A 20,219-nucleotide genomic window follows, 5' to 3' on the forward strand; every position below is an offset into this window, starting at 1 on the left:
TAGATCTCATGATGGAAAAATTAGTGTTACCTCAAATCATGCTCAAATTAAATATGAAGCAAATATTAAATATTTATATATCATTGATGATATGAACAAAACTCAAATCACTTTCAAAAATCATATGAAAGCTCAACAAACTTATAAAAATATTGAAATTAATGAAACTCATAAAGGAAAGTTCATACATATCGCTGCAATAAATCAATATGGAATTATGAGTAACACAATACACTTTTATATTCATAGCATAGATTCAAAATATCAAACACAATATTATTCACTATATGACAATCAAACTATAACAACGTTAAATCTCGAACCTAAAAATAAAAAGCGAAATATTAAAAGACATAAGCAAAATTATTCAAATCAAAAAACTTTTACTCAAAAATCTATTAATACACAAAATCAAACTCTAAACCAAATGAATTCGGCTCTCAATGTACAAAAGAAAAAAACGCAAAATCAAGACAATGATACTCACATTAATAACAACTCTAAAATAGTAAGATTTCCAATAATTTTAGCAATAGTGATTACACTTGTAGCTATAACTTTTTTAGTTATATTATATTGGATATGGAAAAAAACTCATAATCAGAAAAACGAAGAAACACCACCAATATAAGCATGAAGTACTTGAACAGTAAAACTAAATAAACATTTTTTTACTAATCGTAAACATCTTTTTATTAAAAGAAATTGATAAACTAATAAAAAGTATAATATTGTGATTGTAACTTTTCATCAAATTTACCTGATTGATTAATAGCTTTTGGAACTTCTGGATTTTTGCATGTAAAAAGTGGTGTTTGTCCATTTTTATCTTTTATATTAGATCAATTCCTGCTTTCAAAATTTTAGCAATTTCTGGATATTTACAACCGAAAAGTGGTTTTTTTGTTATTTCATAACAAATTCTTTGTATCTTTTATAATTTTTTTTTGCAATTTTTGAATTCTTGTATCCAAAAACCGATTTATAAATTTTATCTTTGGCATTTGTACAAACCTGATTCTTGAATTCGCATTTAAGATTAAAAAATGACTTTTTTTGAAACACTATAAGAAAATAATTGATGTTGAGTTAGCATTAAAATCTTTATTTTCTTGGTAAAACTTAGAAGTCTTCGTGTTTACTTGAAAACGGGTGAGATTTACATTAACATCTTTTAAACGTGCATTAAGTTGAATGGATAGTCAATTTTTTTAGGTCCGTTTCATGTATGGCGGTTTTCTTAGATGCTTCTTCTTTTCCCTATTTTTGGATGCTCAATCTTTAAGATATCACATTTAAATGCCTTGTTACCTTTCAAAGATCCAAAAAGCATAAAAACACCTCATTTTACAATCACAGCAGAAGGAAGTTGCGCAAATTGGACTTCATTAAATCCATCAATAATTAGAGTTATTCCAAATTATGAAACCCCAAAGTGCTCTCAATCTGCACTTGTTGAAGTTGTCACTACTGGTCCAAAACGTAAAACAACAGCGATTATTGTTGAATCAGATTCTGGCTCAACTCTAAAATGCGATATTTTTGTTGACTATGTCACAAATGTATCTGTATTAACAACCACAAAATCTATTTATGTAGAATCCTCTTATGAAACACTCTCAGTTCAAGGTTATGATTCAGAAAATAATGTTTTTACAAGTTTAGAAGGAATAGACACAAAGTGGAAGATAGACAATGAACACTTAAAAACAGTTGCTGCAGCAGATGCCAAAGTTACTCTTCCAAACATCAACGCAAATAAATCAGCATGTTTAATTGTTCAAGGAACCAAAGTTGGCCAAACGTGGGCCACTGTTTCACTTAGTAATGGTCTTACAGCCAAAGCTGATTTAGTTGTCGTTGAACCAATTTCACTCTTTCCCTCACCGATAGTTTATATTTTACCATATTCGCATATACCATTTAAACTCTGCTCCATTCGGGGCACCATTGACTCTGAGTTGGAATATCAATGTGTTTCAGAGATTTCTCTTCCATCGAAACAATATCGATTTAACACATCGAATCCAACCGTTTTAACCGTTGACCAATCTGCTTATGGCAGTTCATATATTGAAGGCGTTGCCACTGTTTATGCGATTGATAATGCTATATCAGACAATGTTGCCATGTCGTTAGTATATGTAGCATATCCATATCGAGCTGAGCAAGAAGTTCAATACATTGCATTAGGAGATGATCCTATTTTTGATCCAATATTATACACTAGAGATGGACATATAATTAAAACATATGAACCAATCAAATGGGAAATAGAAGGGAAATGGGATACGATTGGTCGCAAAGAAATCATTTTAAGATATCATGATTTTTCATTCATTGCAATTGTCATAGTATGTCCACCAATTAAATTCGATCATGATGAAGTTGTTCTTCCACAAAGTTACTCAGGATTTCCACTTCATTTATCAGGCGGCTCTGGTAATTATAGTTTTGTTATTGAGAATCCTTCTTTACTTGATTATTCTAATTCTCGTATACAAACTTATAAAGAAGGTATCACAAAAATCCGTGCATATGATCGTTTAATACGAAAATATGAAACATTTTGTACAGTTATAATTAGCAAAGTTGAATATGTTGACATCAAACTCGAAAAACGTGAACTGTTGATCGGCTCCACTTTTTCACCGAAATGTGATGTGTTCGCCATTGAAAAACGACGGTTTTCGGTTGAGGTGATGTCAAGGTTTGTATCGGAGCAAACAGAAATCGTTTCATCGAAATTGATAGCACTCCATCCAGGTTTTTCAAATATTATGTGTTCAGCAGAAGGTACCACCTCTGAAAGTATTAAAGTTAGTGTTGCAGATTATTTACGAGTTGAAATGAAAGGACGAACATCACCAAACTCTATAACGCCAATAACAATTGCAGGCGGAGTATTACAATGGCCAAATTCACCACCACCTTCATTAAATATAACTTGTCCAGGAGCTAATACGACAATATTACAACATAATCATTTCTCTATAGATAGTGAATATAATGGGGAATGCGAAGTGACAATGCAAAACAAGAAAACACATTTAAATCCAGAGCCATTAGTTTTAACGCAAAAGTTCCATTTAGATTGTTCGAAAGTTAATTACTTAAAACTTCATGTTGTTGATGAAAAAGCATCGACATTTAAAGAATGTAATTCACCACCACAAAAGTTAACAAGTAATGTTTCCAACTTATATAAAATAGTACCAGATCATTTACATAAGTTATATGTATTTGCACATGATATATATGATAACATTATTAATTATTATTCGATAATTACATTCGAATTAAGAACAAGTAATAATCAAATACTTAAGCCTCTAGATACACATGGATTTGATGGTGAAACAATATATCATTTCGTGCCTCGTCAAGATGTTGATTTATCTGTTGTGTCACCTGATTTAGAGACTGTAATTGTATCATTAAAATCAATTTTACCATTTTATACAGAAACTTCAAAAACAGTTTATCATGTCCCAAATAAAAATTATACGTTCCATATCGAAGGTGGTTCAGGTTTATTCCAAACAACTACAGAGAACAGTTATATTTATAAAGATAATTTAATTGTATATCCCAAAAACTCTGGAATTACACATTATAATTTAAGTGATTTATGTACTGATTATCAACCATTAGATATTGAGTTGAATTCAATTGTTGTTAAAACATTAGAAATTATCGCACCTACTTCAATACCTGTTGGCATCGAATTCCAACCAATTGTTAATGCTTATGATGAAGATCATAACTTAATACCATTTGATTTATTAAAATATGCCGAAATTAAATTAATACCAAATGAAGCAGAACAAATTAATATTAATACATGGAAACTTATACCAACTAAAACAGGAATTTTAACATTAATAGCTAAAGCTTCAAATGGAGTAACAGCTGAATTAAATGTTACTGTAATAAAACCTTTATTAATATCACCACAATATATTACATTACTTCCGGGTGAAACAGAACATTTAACAATAATTGAAGGTCCTTCTGATATTGAATTTAATTATGGCGATGGTAAAATAGCCGAAATTAATGGGTTAGAAGTTATAGCTAATAATCCAGGAAAAGTTATAATTAATGCAACAATTAAAGGTATTGATGGAATTCAACCATTCCCTATTTATGTTAAAGTATTAACACCAATATCACTAGAAATAATACCATCTACAAAAGAAGTTATTGAAGAAGGATTATTGATATTAAACTTAATTGTTAAGACAAATGAAGAAGATCGAATACCTCGAAAAGCTCAATGGTTATTATCTAATAATGAATTTCCATATTATGAATTTAATTCATCGACAATATTAATTAATTGTACAAGTGATAAAGAATTATATGTAAAAGTTAATGCATATTCATTAACTACAACTTATAATGTTAATATTGAATCTAAATTAATATTATTATCACCTAATCAAATAATTTTACCACCATTATGTTCATATCAAATTAAAATCAATAATAATTTACAATGTCAATATATATCTGATAATGAATCAATTATCATCATTGATAATAATGGATTAATTAAATCAAACATTAATGAAGGAGAAACTACAATACATGTACAATATTGTCATCAAATAATACCTATACATATTCGAGTATCAAATCCATCCATATTACATATTCATCAAATTGTTCCATCTGAATTTAGATTATTATTATTAGATCCATTTGGTTTAGAATATACATCAACAAATGGAATTAATTATGAATTAACTTCAATATCCGAAAACTTTAGAAATAATGGAATTGATATTAATGGATATTGTAAAACAGAATTCTTAACACAAGAAACAATTGAATTAAATGCAATTGCATATAATTCGGAATTTAAATTAATTACTTCAATGAATATATCTGTTATACAAAAGATTACTCCTGAAAATGTTTATTTACAAAAAGGTATAACATATAAATTCCATTGTACTTCTTCACATCCTAATTGGTTTACATCAGATAGATCTATAGCACAAGTTAATAACGAAGGTATTGTTACTGCATTACGATCTGGTAAGACAACACTTTCATGTAATACGAACATTGATACTAATATTAATATTGTTGATTTAACAGATATACAAATATTTAATAATATACCAAATCAATTCCAAGTTAAACCTTTATATTCAAACAATGTTATCGAATCTAAAGTTATAAAACCTTTAGATAATGTATTAAAATGTGAAATCGATAACACATATTGTGGTGTAATGAGTCCGATCATTAATTCAACAGGTTATTTCTGTATATTCGAACCTAATCCGAAATCACAATGTCCTCCGAAAACGAAACTGAAAGTAACTTTATCATCAACAAGTGGTAGAAATCAAGTTACAACTGAATATCCAATTGGTTATTCGGATAAAATTAACTTCGGCTTTCCAAATGGAATTCGAGTTTCTGTATCTTCATTAAATAGAAAGGTCGAAATTCCATTTAAACTTAAACAATCAGAAATTAAATATGAAACTCCAAAAGGTATTACACTTTCATTCCCAAATAACGGAGGAATCATTCTCCGCGCTGACGATTCATTTAAGACAAATGGTATCGTCGTCATCGAACATAAGTTGTCAGGTGAATACCATAAAATTGAAGTCGTGCATGAACAAGCAGAACAACAGAAATCAATGTTCCACAAAAGAGACTTCAGAATTAACCAGGATCTGCTGTTCTACATGTGTTTGATAGCTTTGTTCGCTTGTATTTGGTATATTATTTTCATGATTACTTCTAAGAAATAAAGAGAACTTAATATTAATAATTTTGTTTTCAAACGATTAAATATAAATTCGATGCAAAATATTCACAAATATACTTCATGAATATCGAAACATGTTTCGAAAAGTATTCACGAACTGAAAATCAAATGGGAAGAAGAATTCACTCAAAAAATATTCTGTTTAAACAGAAAAAACTATCGTCGTTTTGAAATTTCTATCGTCACTCATCCGAACTGTTTAATATTACAAATTAGTGTAAAACAAAATATTTGAAAAACTTTAATTTTTATTCCAATTAGCGTGTGAAAGCATTTCAGGTGGTATCAATGAATTTAATTGTTGTATTTCTTCTGGATTTGTTACAACTGAATCACCAATAAACTCATTTGCCATGTTTAGAATTTGCGTTGGCGAATATTTATCCATGTTAGGAAGCTCATTTCTTCTTTTAACAATTGTGCAAAATGAAATTGTATCAATTTTCTCTGTGAGTTCTTTCAAATCAAGTTGATCAAAGATAAGTGGCATATATCTTTCGCATATCTTTCGAAGAGCACTTGAAGTACCATATGTGTAACATAAATCAATAAAGAAATAAGCATTTTGAGCATTGAAATTGTTATCTAAAATATCATATATTCTTTTTTCTAGGACTTCTATGCCATAGAAAATAGAAAGTTCCAATAGTGGTATGATATTTTGAGGTGTAATGTCTAATTCTGAAGTGTACATAAAATTAATTACTTTTGGCATTAAATTATCAATATCCAAAGAAAGCTCAACAACACCAGTAGAGTTTTCTTGGAAACACTTATCTGAAAATGCATTACAAAAGAAGTTTGATAAATTGGATAAAATAATCTTATGTGCCTTATATTCAACGCCATTAATAACAATAGTACAGTCGCATAAGGTATTCTCCATATCTCCAAAGTTGAAAATATCTGTGTAATAGCAATGATAGTAATCTTCCATTTCGTCAGAATTTAAAAGTACCAAAAATACGATCAAAATGCATTCAATCAAAGTTTACCACAAAATGGAGCCAAATTCTGCTATTCAGAAGTTCAGAGAATGGGCTCTACTTTCTTATGTAAATCAAGAAGTCAGGAAAATATTAAAAATCGAAAAGCTAAATGTTTCTCGATTTTTAATCGATATTGCAAGAAATTCTGATTCAATTGATTCTTTCATTTCTAATCTTCAACAAAAGAAAGTATCAATCCCAATAGATTTAACCAAATCAGTCTTTGAGATAGTTAAACGTCATGATGCTCAACATATTCAAGTTGATTCTACTATTCCTGTCAATATTCCACAACCTCAACCGACTGAACCACCTAAGATTGGAGAAATTATGAGAGGGCGTGTTACATCTGTTAATGCTCATGGTGCATTTATTAAACTTGAAGATTATCCAGGAAAGCCAGTCGGTTTTTGCCATAAATCCGAGATGAAATCCGATCCCATGTCCACCATCACACCATTTGAAATCCTTAGTACAGGTGAAAAAGTATATGTTCGAGTTATTGAGTCAATTTCCAATTCTATTGCCTTATCTATTCGTGGCATTGATCAAATTTCTGGCAAAAGCATTGAAGAAGTATCTTATACATCTAGTAAAACATATGATTCAGGTCCACGTACACATCGAATGAAATCGCCAGATCGTTTTGAACTCGAACAACTTCAAAATTCTGGTGCCATTAAATCCAGTGACATGTTTGATTATTCTGGTGACTATGGTCTATTATCTATGGCTACAAATATTGAAGAAGATTTCGAAATCGCACTTAACACTAATGTGCCTCCATTTTTAGCCGGCTTAAAGCGACAAAAGCGTACACATTCTCCAACTAAAGTACAAATAAATCCTGAAGGATCATTAGCACGTGGCGCACGAGAAGCAGCGCGTTTAACTAAAGAGCGCCAAGAACAACAACGATTACAATCGATTGCAATTACACAAGGTAATGTACCCGGACTTTTAGATGATGAAACGCCATCAGTTATACCCAAAAACTTATCCAAATTACCTGAATGGAAGCGCCAAACATTTCAATCATTTGGACCATTACATAAACGGAAGACCGAGTTACCGATTGCTAATTATAAAGAGCGTATCTTTGACATGTTAAAAAAGCATCGCGTGTTTATCTTAGTTGGCGAAACAGGTTGTGGTAAAACTACGCAAATACCACAATACTTATATCAATGGGGAATTACAAATAAGAAAATTGCTGTTACACAACCACGTCGAGTTGCTGCGATTAGTGTTGCTAAAAGAGTAGCGCAAGAAATGGGTACAGTTGTTGGAGATATTGTAGGGTATTGTGTTCGATTTGAAGAATGTACATCTAAGAACACAATGATCAAATATGTTACTGATGGTATGTTACTTAAGGAATGTTTAAGTGATCGATCATTAAGTGAATATGGAGTTGTAATGTTAGATGAAGCACATGAACGTACTATTCATACTGATGTATTATTTGGATTAATGAAAGAAATACTTGAAACAGATTCAGATTTAAAAGTCATTGTAACATCTGCGACACTTCAACAAGAGAAATTCTCCGAGTTTTTCTTTGATTGTCCAGTGTTAAATATCCCTGGTCGAACATTCCCAGTACAAACATCTTATTTAAGTAAGCCGACAACTAATTATTTAGATACTGCTATTCAAACTGTTCTATCATTACATTCATCAGAGCCTATGCCCGGAGATATCTTATTATTCTTAACAGGACAAGATGATATTGATAGTGCATGTGAAATTATATATCAAAAATCCAAAGCAATGGAAGCACGTTGTGGGACATTAATAGTATTACCTATTTATTCAACATTACCAAGTGAACAACAATCAATGATCTTTGAAGAAACGCCTCCAGGTAGTCGTAAAGTCGTTGTCGCTACAAACATTGCAGAAACTTCAATTACTATTGATGGAATTCGCTATGTTGTTGATCCAGGATTTGTGAAAGAGTTATGGTATGATCCTAAAATCGGAATGGACACATTAAAGATAGTGCCTATCTCTAAAGCTGCTGCAAATCAACGTAAAGGTAGAGCAGGTCGAACAGCTGAAGGTAAATGTTTACGTTTATATACTGAAGAAGCGTTCAACAAAGAAATGAAGGATTCAAGTGTACCTGAAATCCAACGTTCGAATATGGCAATGATTGCATTACAATTGAAGGCTATGGGCATAGAAGATTTAATCAACTTCGAGTTTATGGATAAGCCACCAACACATACTATCATTGATGCATTAGAACAACTTTATGTTTTAGGCGCGTTAGATGAAGAAGGTAATTTAACATTACAAGGTAATCGAATGGCGCAATTCCCATTAAGTCCACAACTATCAAAGATGTTAATCACTTCAGCTGACTTTGGATGTAGTGAAGAGATCATTACTATTGTTGCGATATTAAGCGTACAAGGTATATGGTATCGACCACGTCAACAACAAGCTAACGCTGATGCAATGCACGCGCGTCTTAATCGTGAAGAAGGTGATCATTTAACATTGTTACACGTGTATAGAGAATGGGTGAAAGCGAATCGTTCTGAACAATGGTGTCGTGATAACTTCGTTCATTGTCGATCATTACGACGTGCGGAAGATGTGCGGAACCAATTGAAGGGTTTAATGGAGAGATATCATTTGCCTTTAAGGTCTTGCGGTAATGACATGCAACTCGTGCTTAAGTCTATTGTCTCAGGATTCTTCGCTAAGGCTGCAAGAAAAGAAGGACAAAAGGGTTACCAAACATTGGTGGATAACCATTTGGTGCATATGCACCCGGGAAGCGCATTGTTCGGAAGAGACCCGGATTACGTGGTGTACCACGAGCTGGTGAACACATCGAAGGAATTCATGAGAAATGTGGTGGCGATAGAGCCAAAGTGGCTCGTGGAACTGGCGCCTGCATTCTATAGAAAGGCTTCGCCGTCGGAAATAACAAAGAGGAAACGTAACGAACATTTGACACCGCTGCATGATAACTTGAGAGAACATGAGAGAGATTGGAGAATTACGGATCAAAGAATTGTAAGGTTGTGATGATTAAATGGTTTAAATGTTTAAAAATGTGTTTGAGCTTTGATATGTTGCAATTATTGAGCAAAAAAGATTTGGTGTTAATGCTGAAGATATATTTGGAAATAATTTAAATTATATAATACAGCATTTTTGATTGCTTATCATAATAAACGTATTTTGAACTCCTTCTTCAACAAGAAGAAATTGATAGCAATCCTAAAAATAGATTTTGTTTTGATGCTTTTGTGTTTCAAAGAAATATTTAAAATATTTCTAGGGCTATTTTTAGTATTTCTTTTAATAAAACATTTCCAATTTTAGGATTAAAAGTATTTGTTATATTTGCATATCTAAGTAATTTAAAGCAGTACATATAACATCAATGGTCACATATCAATAGTTTAATATCAATTCCTATTGTATAAATTATTTAACACAGTTGCATGCAACTAAAAATGATCAAACGAACTCAGCTTTTATAATTAAAATTCACGAATTTCTACACCTAAGCAACACGTTATTGTGCTATCATCAAAAACGCATATTAGATTTAACAACAAAAACAAATATGTGCACATAAACGATAACTAATCAAAACAGTCAAAAAAAGTGTTTTAAGCCGTCGTTTTAAGGAAGCTTTGGAAGGTGCTTAATATAGATATGGTCAAGCGAGTGAACATCTTGGAAAGGAGGCCTATTTTGCTCGATTCTTTCTGACTCTGGCCTTGCCTTGAATGTATTAATTGTATAAGTTTGAGCACTTCCACCCTTTTGTCCGAATTGTGAAGTCTGGGCGTGCATTTGTACGACGGAAGCAGCGTTTTGGATCCAGCCGCAAAAGTTAGGAGCTGACCACACTGTGATACATTTGCCATTAAAGAGATTAGTGTGGCCATTCATGCAGAGTTGCTTCGACCTGATGATGCAGCTGAGACCGTTATCTTTGAGGAATTTGTCAATTTGGGGCTCCCCAAAGAAATAACCGTGGTGATTTTCAATGGGAGTGAAGTTGGTATATCCCTCCTTGGGAATCGACCAAACGAGCGAGGACCATGAATCGGCTAATGGGACTTCAACAAAGCGGTTGAATTCGTTGATTTGGTTTAGCTTAACAATGGACTTGTCAATGCCTCCTGATAAACAGAAAAATTGATAACAGACTTGGGCTGCTAAGGGAAGTGAATCAAATGCATCCATAAGTGCTTCCCATGCTCGGGGTGATCCATACGCATTGATAATTTCTTCATAGAGTCCACATACTAGTGTAAGACGGCGTGACTCATGAGCTCCACGAAGAAGATAGACATGGTCTGGATACTTAAGCGCAAGTGAGAATAAAAGACAAACTGTAGCAATGTTCCTATCACCATAGTTAACAAAGTCACCTAAAAATAGGTATGAAGTGTATGGAACAGCACCACAGACATCAAACAATTCATGGATATCATCAAGCTGGGCGTGAACACTTCCGACAATAGTCATTGGTTGAGTTATAGATAGAAGATTAGGAAGTGTAGAATAATGACGTTGGAATTGTTGACATAGGCGAACAAACTCATCCTCGTTTGGTTCCACTGGGTGTGGCTTCATGGCATCATTAAGGAATTGGTTGATGTCGAAATTTGCTTCAGTAGTCATTTGATTGACAAACCGTCGTTAATTCCTTCAAAACGGTTTTTCGGTTTTTCATTGCATAAACACAACGATTATTTTTGGAAAAAATGAAAAACGACCAATTTAAAATTGTACCGAAATTATAATTGACACTTTATTTGTGAGAAAATATTAAATGCCAATTGTGGAACGCTGAGTTTCATTGTCAATATAAATATAAAAAATCATTGCATGATGATTTAAGCACAGTTTTTGGTATAAAAGGTTGAGTATAAAAAGCACTTTTATAAAAATTCATTTTTATAAAATCATTTATCATACATATTAAACCATCCTTTTTTACTGTAAAAATGACTTAAGTTCACAGATGACACCATTTTATTAAAGTGGATCAATCACCAAAACTTTAGTTTGGACAAAGAATTATATAAAGATGATAAAAATGTTCCATTCTGATTTGAAACTGTATCTTTTCCAAGGATCATTTCCTGGAATAATGTGAAATAACTTTTTTCTTCTAATGGAATTGAAGTTAGATCAGTCTGTTTAGGAAGTTTTAGTAAACGCTCTAACTCAGGTTCAACCTTTGCTGCTCTTGATGGTATTTGTAATAGTTCTTCTTGTTGAAATTTGCCGATGTAGCAGCCTACCATAATATGTTCGTCAATCTGCATTGTTGGTGTTATCTCTTCAATATCTTCAATGTTTTTGTCAAACTCTAAATAAGCCCAGTTGCCTCTATTGCTCATTTCAATTTTTGGATGATATCCAATTTGAGAAAAGTAATTAGATAATATATACTTTTGGGAAGGCAACACACCAATAACAGAGATTACATTTAGTGAAGTTGGTGAATTAATTTCTTGTGCACTTAATTGGCCATATATTGATTTATCAGGAATATGAAAATCACTAATAAATTCATCATTATTTGTTAAGTTACTTGAGTTTTTGTCCTTCCTTTTTTGTACATATCCGAATTGTCCGTAAGGGCGCTCTGTTTCTAATCTTTTTGGCAGCAAACTTGACTCCATTTTGGTCTTGGCCGTTAACATGCCAGGAGACCGTTTCTTTCTCCCAGTTATGAAAATCTGACAATTTTTGAAATAAAATATTGGATGAATTTTGATCGTTTTTGAATGTTTTGCGATTTTCTCATTCAATAAAGCATTATAATCAATCAGACATTTTCACCCATAACAGACGGTAGTGTCATTATTTCCAACATTCCTCTTCTTATTGAAGCTCAGATTTCAAATTATTAATAAAGTATAACGCATTATAACAATTTATTTACCGATTTTTTATTAAGTTGATACAAATTAGTCACTTGTCTTCTTTGAGCGTCTTTTGACTAAAATAATAATCAAAGCCACTACGACAATCACTACTACTACGCATATTACCGCTATACCTGCAATTGTGCCATTCGATAACATATCAGGATCCATTTCTACTGTCACTAATCGATAATGTCTATCTGCATGATTCCAAGTCGTAGTTACAGTTACATTATAATCATCATGTACTTCGCAAGTTGTTTCTAATGCCTCGAAAATACATTTTGGCCTTATTGGGAACCTCAATTCCACAGTTCTTTTGAGAGTTTTCATTTCTTCATTTTTTGATCCATAACCAATGAATACATTTGTCCAACATACTCCTGTTTGTTCATTACAAAATGTTGATAATGTTTGAAGGTCTGTGTTCATGTTATCACTTACTTCTGGTGTATTTCCTTCAGTTGGAATCGAGTATACAACTCCGCAATTATTTGCTTTAAATACTGTATGATTTAAAACTTTTCTTATTGTTGGTGCCCATCTAACATAAAAAGGTCTCATGTCAGCAAGTTGTTCTGGATCTTCTAAAAACCCACGACAATTAATCGGCTGACTTGAAGGAGTTATACCAACAGAAAACATAATGGAAAATGTGTCTTCTGCATATTTTGGTAATGTTCCATACGCTTGATTTTCAAGCATTGACATTGCTCGAGATCCTATAGCATAACGAAGGGACCAAAAGTTTTGACGATATACATAATTAATATCTTGTCCATAATTTGATAAACCTATTTCCCAACCAACAGATGCAACAAATTTTGCAAGTTGAGGCGCAAGGTAATTGGAATTGAAAGCAATTCCTCTAGGAATTAATTCCGATTTATTCGAGAACAAATGGAAGAAACCGGACATAATTGATTGCATTGGAATTGTTTCTCCTTCAATTAAAGTGAATGGTGATATATCTTCAGCAGGAATATGATCATCGAATTCATAATCTGCTTCATAATGAGAAAATGAATCTAATCCAATCCCAACAAACCAATTATTTGGATTAAAGAATCCTCGCCAAACATCAGCGACCATTCTTCTTTGATAAAGTTCATGATCCCATGTGTTCGTATAAAGGATACCTCCATTTGATCCGAAATAATCGCCACTACTTGAAATTGATCTTTTTCCATTCTTATTACGAATTGCATGATCAAGTGCTATTTGACATTCTTCTTCGATGTTATCATATGAAAACGTTGGTACACAATTTCGTAAATTCGCTTCCATTTGATCAGGATCAGAAGAATACTCAATCGGAATTCGGTATATAGTCGTTTCGGAATAAATATAATTTGGAACAGATATCTTTTTTGGTGGTCCACAGCCCCAAAGAAAGTTTCCAAGATATAAATCAACTTCTTCAGTACTATTCTCAAATAATATATTAAGGTCAGGATTAGGAAGCCATGCACCAGCACCATTCGGTTGTGTCTTATATATCTCGGGGAATAAATCATACCAATGATCAAGTGCATCTAAATAATTATCACTAGAAACTTCACATACATATATACTGAGATTAAAGTCACGTCGTACTTTAATGGGCATTTGGAAGTACGAACAATCATTGGAACTTTTTAGTTGCCATGGAATAAAGAAGCGTGAATCATCAACATCAATGCCTACTATATGTGTTGCATTGGCAACAATTGGAAAAGAGGTACAACTATATGTTGATGGATAAAAATTGATTTGACCATTTGTAACAGATGGTCGATCATATGAATTAAGGACACCAAGTGTTTGAAGGTTGAATGAACCATCAGTTTGCTTAATTGAAACGGTGTGTTTGACTAAATTTGGTTGAACATTTTCATTTGTAATTCGATCATCTGAGAATTTAATGGGAGAACGAAGTTGAAATGACAGCTTAGGAAGCTTGAATCGTGATGTTGTGACTTGATTATGAAGGAATAATTGAATTTGAACTTTCCCTCGTGGAGTTTCTTTTAGTGCATGTGCGGTTCGTAAACCAAGTCTTGAATTTTGACCATACGCTGGTATCCTCTGAGATCCATAATACATATCAATATAACACTCACTCGTAGTTTGAGTTACTTCGTCACTTGGGCATTCTGTCACAAAGTGTGTGTAATTAACATCAGGATCAAAATTAAAAGTGAAATCAGCGGTTGCACCTCTTACAACACCAGAAATTACAAGTACGTCACCATCTAGTTTTGAAGATGAATCTAGTTTCCAGAATGATGTATTTGTAAACGGTTCTAAATGAATTTCATAAGTTTTAGATCCAGAAAATTCACTCTTGGTGAAGGGATCTATTGAAAAATCTCCGTCAGAATAGCATAGGCGAGAAAAAATCAAATAGAAAAGCATTTTGAGTCGTGTTGGGGTTTAGCCACACACACAATAATAGCTTTCAAAATTCCAAAGGGAGTTGTTATGGGAGTTGGGTTAAAAAGCCGTTAATTGCACTGATTCGATTCAAAATCCGACTTTTTAAATATTAACAAAAATTCAAATAAGTAAACTTCTGAATTAAGCGCTTAAAATTTATGGTAAATTTATATCGTATTTTCACAACTTCTTAGATCACCATAAAAAAATTCGAATATAAATAGATGAAGTTGGGTAAAACAAAAAAGAAATCATGGTGATCTTTTAAGCCATTTTTGCGAATCATAATATCTACAAAGTATTATTTATCATATTAATCATACTTATAGTTCAAAACACATAAAATTATAGTGTTTTATTGAATACGTTGTGTTTTCATCATGCCGTTGGTTATTAGTCATAAGGTAACATACCTGCAATTTAAAAAAAAAAAATTGCTGAAAATTCATCACAATTAATTGAAGTTCTGGAAATTTTCTTTTGTAAACAAATAATGCTTTAAAACCTATTACTCAAATTATTAAATTTTTATTAATGAGTTTCTGGAAACAAACAAAACAAAGACTGAGCGCATGTAATTACTTTTGTGTTACACTCTTTTTCAGCTCTTTTTGATACTGCATTTAATAGCTGATATCCAAGTGCGTGCTGCTCTTCATCTTTGTCCATAAACAAAGGAACATACAAAAGAGTGTCTAGCATCACTCTTGTTGATGGAATAAATGATTCTCTTTTATATATGGCATTTAATACTTTAAGAGATTCAAGAAGAGCTGAGTCAGGCAAAAACCCACTTTTGAAAAAGAAGTAATGAAGCGAAAGATCTGCTAGCGGAAGATTTTCAATGTTTTCTGGTGATGCTGGTGGAGTCCATATTTTTCTGATTTTTTTTTCTTGTGATGGGTGAGCTTCTTGTTCAAATTCAAACTCTTGAAACTGAGTTACAAGCAAAGCATTTAACACAACACTTTTTAGAAGAGAAGATGTTAATTTCTTTATTTCTTCATTACCTGTTATATTTAAATAGATAAGCGATGGAATGTTTTCTGTTGTTGCAATTCTTGGGTTGCTTTGAAGAAATTCAAGTTGGTTTTCTGCATCCAGCACGCTCATCAATTAACCCTTTTGTTATCAGGGTGCCCCACTACAAAGATTTATTCAATAAACCGCTGTCTACGATCGTTTTCGATGCAATTTCCTGAGTTCATATTTTGCTCATATATATATATATATATATATATTAATTAGTTAGATAAATAACAAAATCGAATATTATAGAGAATATTAATTGTTACTTTTTCGAATAATTCCAAAAGTAAATTAAAAATTTTTGTTGATTAAATAATTTACCAAAAATGAACTTTTATATGCGAATTTATAAAATGTCATTTATTCAGAGTAATCGTATGACTTCTTTTTTTGCGAATTTTTCTTCTCTTTTTTATGATGGTGACTATGATGTTTTTCACTTTTAGTTTTTTCCTTTGTTTCTTTTTTCTTTTTTCCCTTCTTGTCATATTCGCTATATTCATTCTCGGAGTAGTCGTCTTTCTTAATTTTTTGAGAATGGTGGTGATGGTGGTGATGATGATGTTTGTGAGACTTGTGCTTCTTTGGTTTTTCTTCCTTTTTAGTGGCTCTGTTTTCAAAGTTCAGATTTCTTCTATTTGGAAATATCCTTTTTCTGGAACGAAAAAATTCAACTCCAATGATTCTTCCATCAACTGTTGCTTCGTCTTTTTTAAGAGCAGCTTGGGCTTGTTCTGGCTTTGCAAATCGAATATATGCAAAGCCTTTTATTCTTCCATCATCTCTTCTTGGCAACATAATTTCTTCAATTTCACCAAATTCACGAAATAGTGAATTAAGCTTGTCTTCTGTTGTTTCAAAGTTTATTCCACCAACATAGATAACTCTAGTTTTTTTTTCCATTACCAAGAAGAATGGCGGTTATATGGATCTGACAATTCAGCTTCGAAACAATGCCTGGAAATCATAAAAAGCTTTATTTGGTAAATGTGTTAGTAGTTTTTTTTGTTGGATACAAAGAATCTGACTAACTGTTGGTAACAACATACAAAATTAATGTTATGAAAACTTTTTGAGGTGACAAGCTAAACTATTTTTAGTGATTAAAATAAAATCATTAATTTTTTGATTAAAATTATAAAAAAAATTCAAAGGCAGTGGGTGATATTGAGGTGCAAACAGCTGTTCCTTCTCTTCAATTTAAATGAACTTTAATAAATATTTAAATTATACATTTCAATGAGGTGATTAAATATCATTCAATATTAAAAACCCCGCCAATCCAAATTTAGCATGAAATCCACCAATCATTCAACCAAATTATATTTGAACTCAATGAAAACAATATTGAGGCAATCTACAATAAATTTGTTTGATTCCATATACATTCAAATACCTTGTTCGCAAATTCTTGTATTCTGCTTTCTTTGCTCGAAAGAAAGGCTCAAATACATGCGTTAAATATTTGATAGCTCTTGAGAAGGATTTTATTTAAAGAAAAAAACACCAGAGGATCAAACATATTTTTTGTGATTATCGACTCGAACTCAAGAATCAAGAATCATGTCATTTACTTGGAAAGTTGAATGAATATAAATTAATTGATCCAAATGAAATTGCAAAAATAATTCGAAATGATGAAATAGAAAAACTTCAAGAAACAGAAAATTTTGATTTTAATCAGAAAAAAAAATCTTTTTTCAAAAATATATTCTAATTTGATTTTTTATAAAAAATTCTGTTTAGACATTTTAAAATTCTCCTATCTGAAGTGTTTGGATTAAAATTGTACTCCAAACGGTCGCCACCGAAAAAATATTGTTTGTTAATAAATCAATACACATTTATAATTTTAATATGTAAACCAAAAAATATTTATAATTATTAATACTCTTTGTTAGATACTAAATTATTTTAATTTTAATTTTTTTATGATAGATGATCAATTTCACTTTGAATTAAAAAGTTGAAAAATCTCTCTATTACATTTTTTAGAATTATATGATATATTTAAATTTTTTATTAATTTTGATTTATATTCAGTTAATATTGAGTTCTATTCATTTTAAAATCAAAAAATCATGAAAATTGATTTTGAAATATAATAAACAATATAATAATTTCATTTGATGTCACCATATTATTTTAGTAAATTACCAGTATAATTTGATTTGGCAATGAAAATTTTTATAACAAGAAGATGCGATCAAAAAGCATGAAAAAGACCTAAAAGTTGGGACATGAAGAACCTGTTTCCGAATATATTTTTTATATTATTTACTATTTCTAAATGTAATTCTCTTACATCAAATACATAACATAAGTATATATATACATATATCGAATTTTATAAATAATATGATAATATTATGATGTTATCTTGTGATTTACGATTGAATTTTATATCGAAATTTCTCCAATTTTTCTCTATTACTTTATTTTAAATATTTTTTACAATATTTTGATGTTATTTATTCAATTTTATTCCTTGTGTTCATTCCTTATCTCTGTTCGTTTTAAGTTTCATTTTTTTATAATTGAATTGTTTTTAATCCTTCTGTATTCAATACATTCGGAAATGTATCATAAGTTTATTAAAAATGACACACATTGCGCATAAACACATAAATAGATAATATATATTTTTGAATATTAATCGAAATGATAAAAAATTGTATGCATTATGAATATCCAAACTATTTTATAACTATTTTAATAATATTTAGAATATAATTATGCATAATATTAAAATTTAGTGAGAATGATAATTGATATATTTTTTTCGAAACTTAGTTTGAACGTTTAATACCCAAATAAACATGCATTAAAACAGCATAAGTAGAACTCACAATGCATTAAGAATATATAAATTGGAAAATTAAATTCAATGCAATTTTATTTGACTAAATTTATATAAATTTAGATCGACAAAACATCGATAACGGTTTTGACATTTATCAGCGGTTTATCGATATATCAGAGCCCAACCTAAAAAAACCTTATCTGTCTTGTTTCAGGCGTTACAACGAAAAATTAGAAAAATCGATACGGGCATGTTTTTTTTTTAAACGGCTTCGTCGCTGGCAAAAAAAATATTTTTCTTGAAGTTTTTCTATTCTCAATAATTTTTGATTTCATTCGAACTATGTCCACTTTTAACATATTTCTAATGATGTTCCCAATCATGCTTTGATTAAATAATAATTATATTGATTGGGAAAATAAAAATTCATAAATTTAAATTTTTTAATGTTATTTTTCTCTCATAACTTGATGTGTTTTTCAATACCAAATTCCAAAAAGTTATTACTTATTATCTTTATTTAACATTTCGCAATGCTTATCATAGTAAAGAAAAGCACTTAAAGAAACAAAGTCGTGAATTTTTGAATATATATTTTCTAACTTAAAAATCCGATTACATACATTCAGCCTTATTTCTTTTCCATTTAGCTTCATTATTTCGTCTGTTGGAAGTTCTTTTTCATAAAGTAAAATATGCGTTTTATTATCGCAAGGTCCGGAATATGGGTATATTGAATCAAACTTACCATTAGAAGCCTCCTTAATAAGATCTCTATACTGTAATGGATCTGTTTCGAAGTTGCAATGTCTTTTTAAGAATTCATATACATATTCAGGTGTTGGAAAATTTCCTTTAGTCTTCTCAAAAGGAAGAGTAGCATGTATTTTCCCTGTTGGAATCTGTATTTCTTCGGTTAGCAAGCAATATTTTTCATGGGTTTCTATTGAAATTAATATAACAAGAACCATTATTGAATGGCCTTCTAGCATAATTATCCTTGGAATTTTCCCACCATTTCTTGTGTTAACTGTGTCTAATTTTAAATATTCTATTTCTCCTTTAGAATTCCTTTTAATATTTTGAATTTTAATTGATTCAACATGAATAGAATCATCAAGGCTATCAATCCAATCATTCAGTAATGTACACTCAGAAACATCTTTTACAATTGTATCATTTTCTCCAGTGATTGTAAAATCAAATTTTCTTTTCTTTTCCATTATCCTAATTAACATACCAGTTAAAAAATTGACAGTAATTTT

The 20,219-nt window shown here is 30.9% G+C and overlaps 3 protein-coding genes across 3 annotated transcripts; 1 reads left to right on the plus strand and 2 right to left on the minus strand.

Moving 5' to 3' along the window:
* Positions 1 to 1,244: 1,244 nt before the first annotated feature.
* GO595_001671 (P-loop containing nucleoside triphosphate hydrolase protein) lies at positions 1,245 to 9,831 on the plus strand (the record flags this gene model as incomplete). Its single annotated transcript, XM_067914495.1, has 2 exons — positions 1,245 to 5,707; positions 6,831 to 9,831. 2 exons carry the CDS (start codon positions 1,245 to 1,247, stop codon positions 9,829 to 9,831), a joined length of 7,464 nt encoding a protein of 2,487 aa, XP_067778247.1.
* A 606-nt stretch (positions 9,832 to 10,437) lies between these two features.
* GO595_001672 (Serine/threonine-protein phosphatase PP2A-like PPG1) lies at positions 10,438 to 11,448 on the minus strand (the record flags this gene model as incomplete). Its single annotated transcript, XM_067914496.1, has 1 exon — positions 10,438 to 11,448. One exon carries the CDS (start codon positions 11,446 to 11,448, stop codon positions 10,438 to 10,440), a length of 1,011 nt encoding a protein of 336 aa, XP_067778248.1.
* A 1,298-nt stretch (positions 11,449 to 12,746) lies between these two features.
* GO595_001673 (uncharacterized protein) lies at positions 12,747 to 14,789 on the minus strand (the record flags this gene model as incomplete). The annotated part of the gene is made up of 1 exon (XM_067914497.1): positions 12,747 to 14,789. One exon carries the CDS (start codon positions 14,787 to 14,789, stop codon positions 12,747 to 12,749), a length of 2,043 nt encoding a protein of 680 aa, XP_067778249.1.
* Positions 14,790 to 20,219: the final 5,430 nt, after the last annotated feature.

Source organism: Histomonas meleagridis, assembly GCF_020186115.1.
Source record: "Histomonas meleagridis strain 2922-C6/04-10x chromosome Unknown contig_146, whole genome shotgun sequence".
NCBI classification, from domain to species: domain Eukaryota; phylum Parabasalia; order Tritrichomonadida; family Dientamoebidae; genus Histomonas; species Histomonas meleagridis.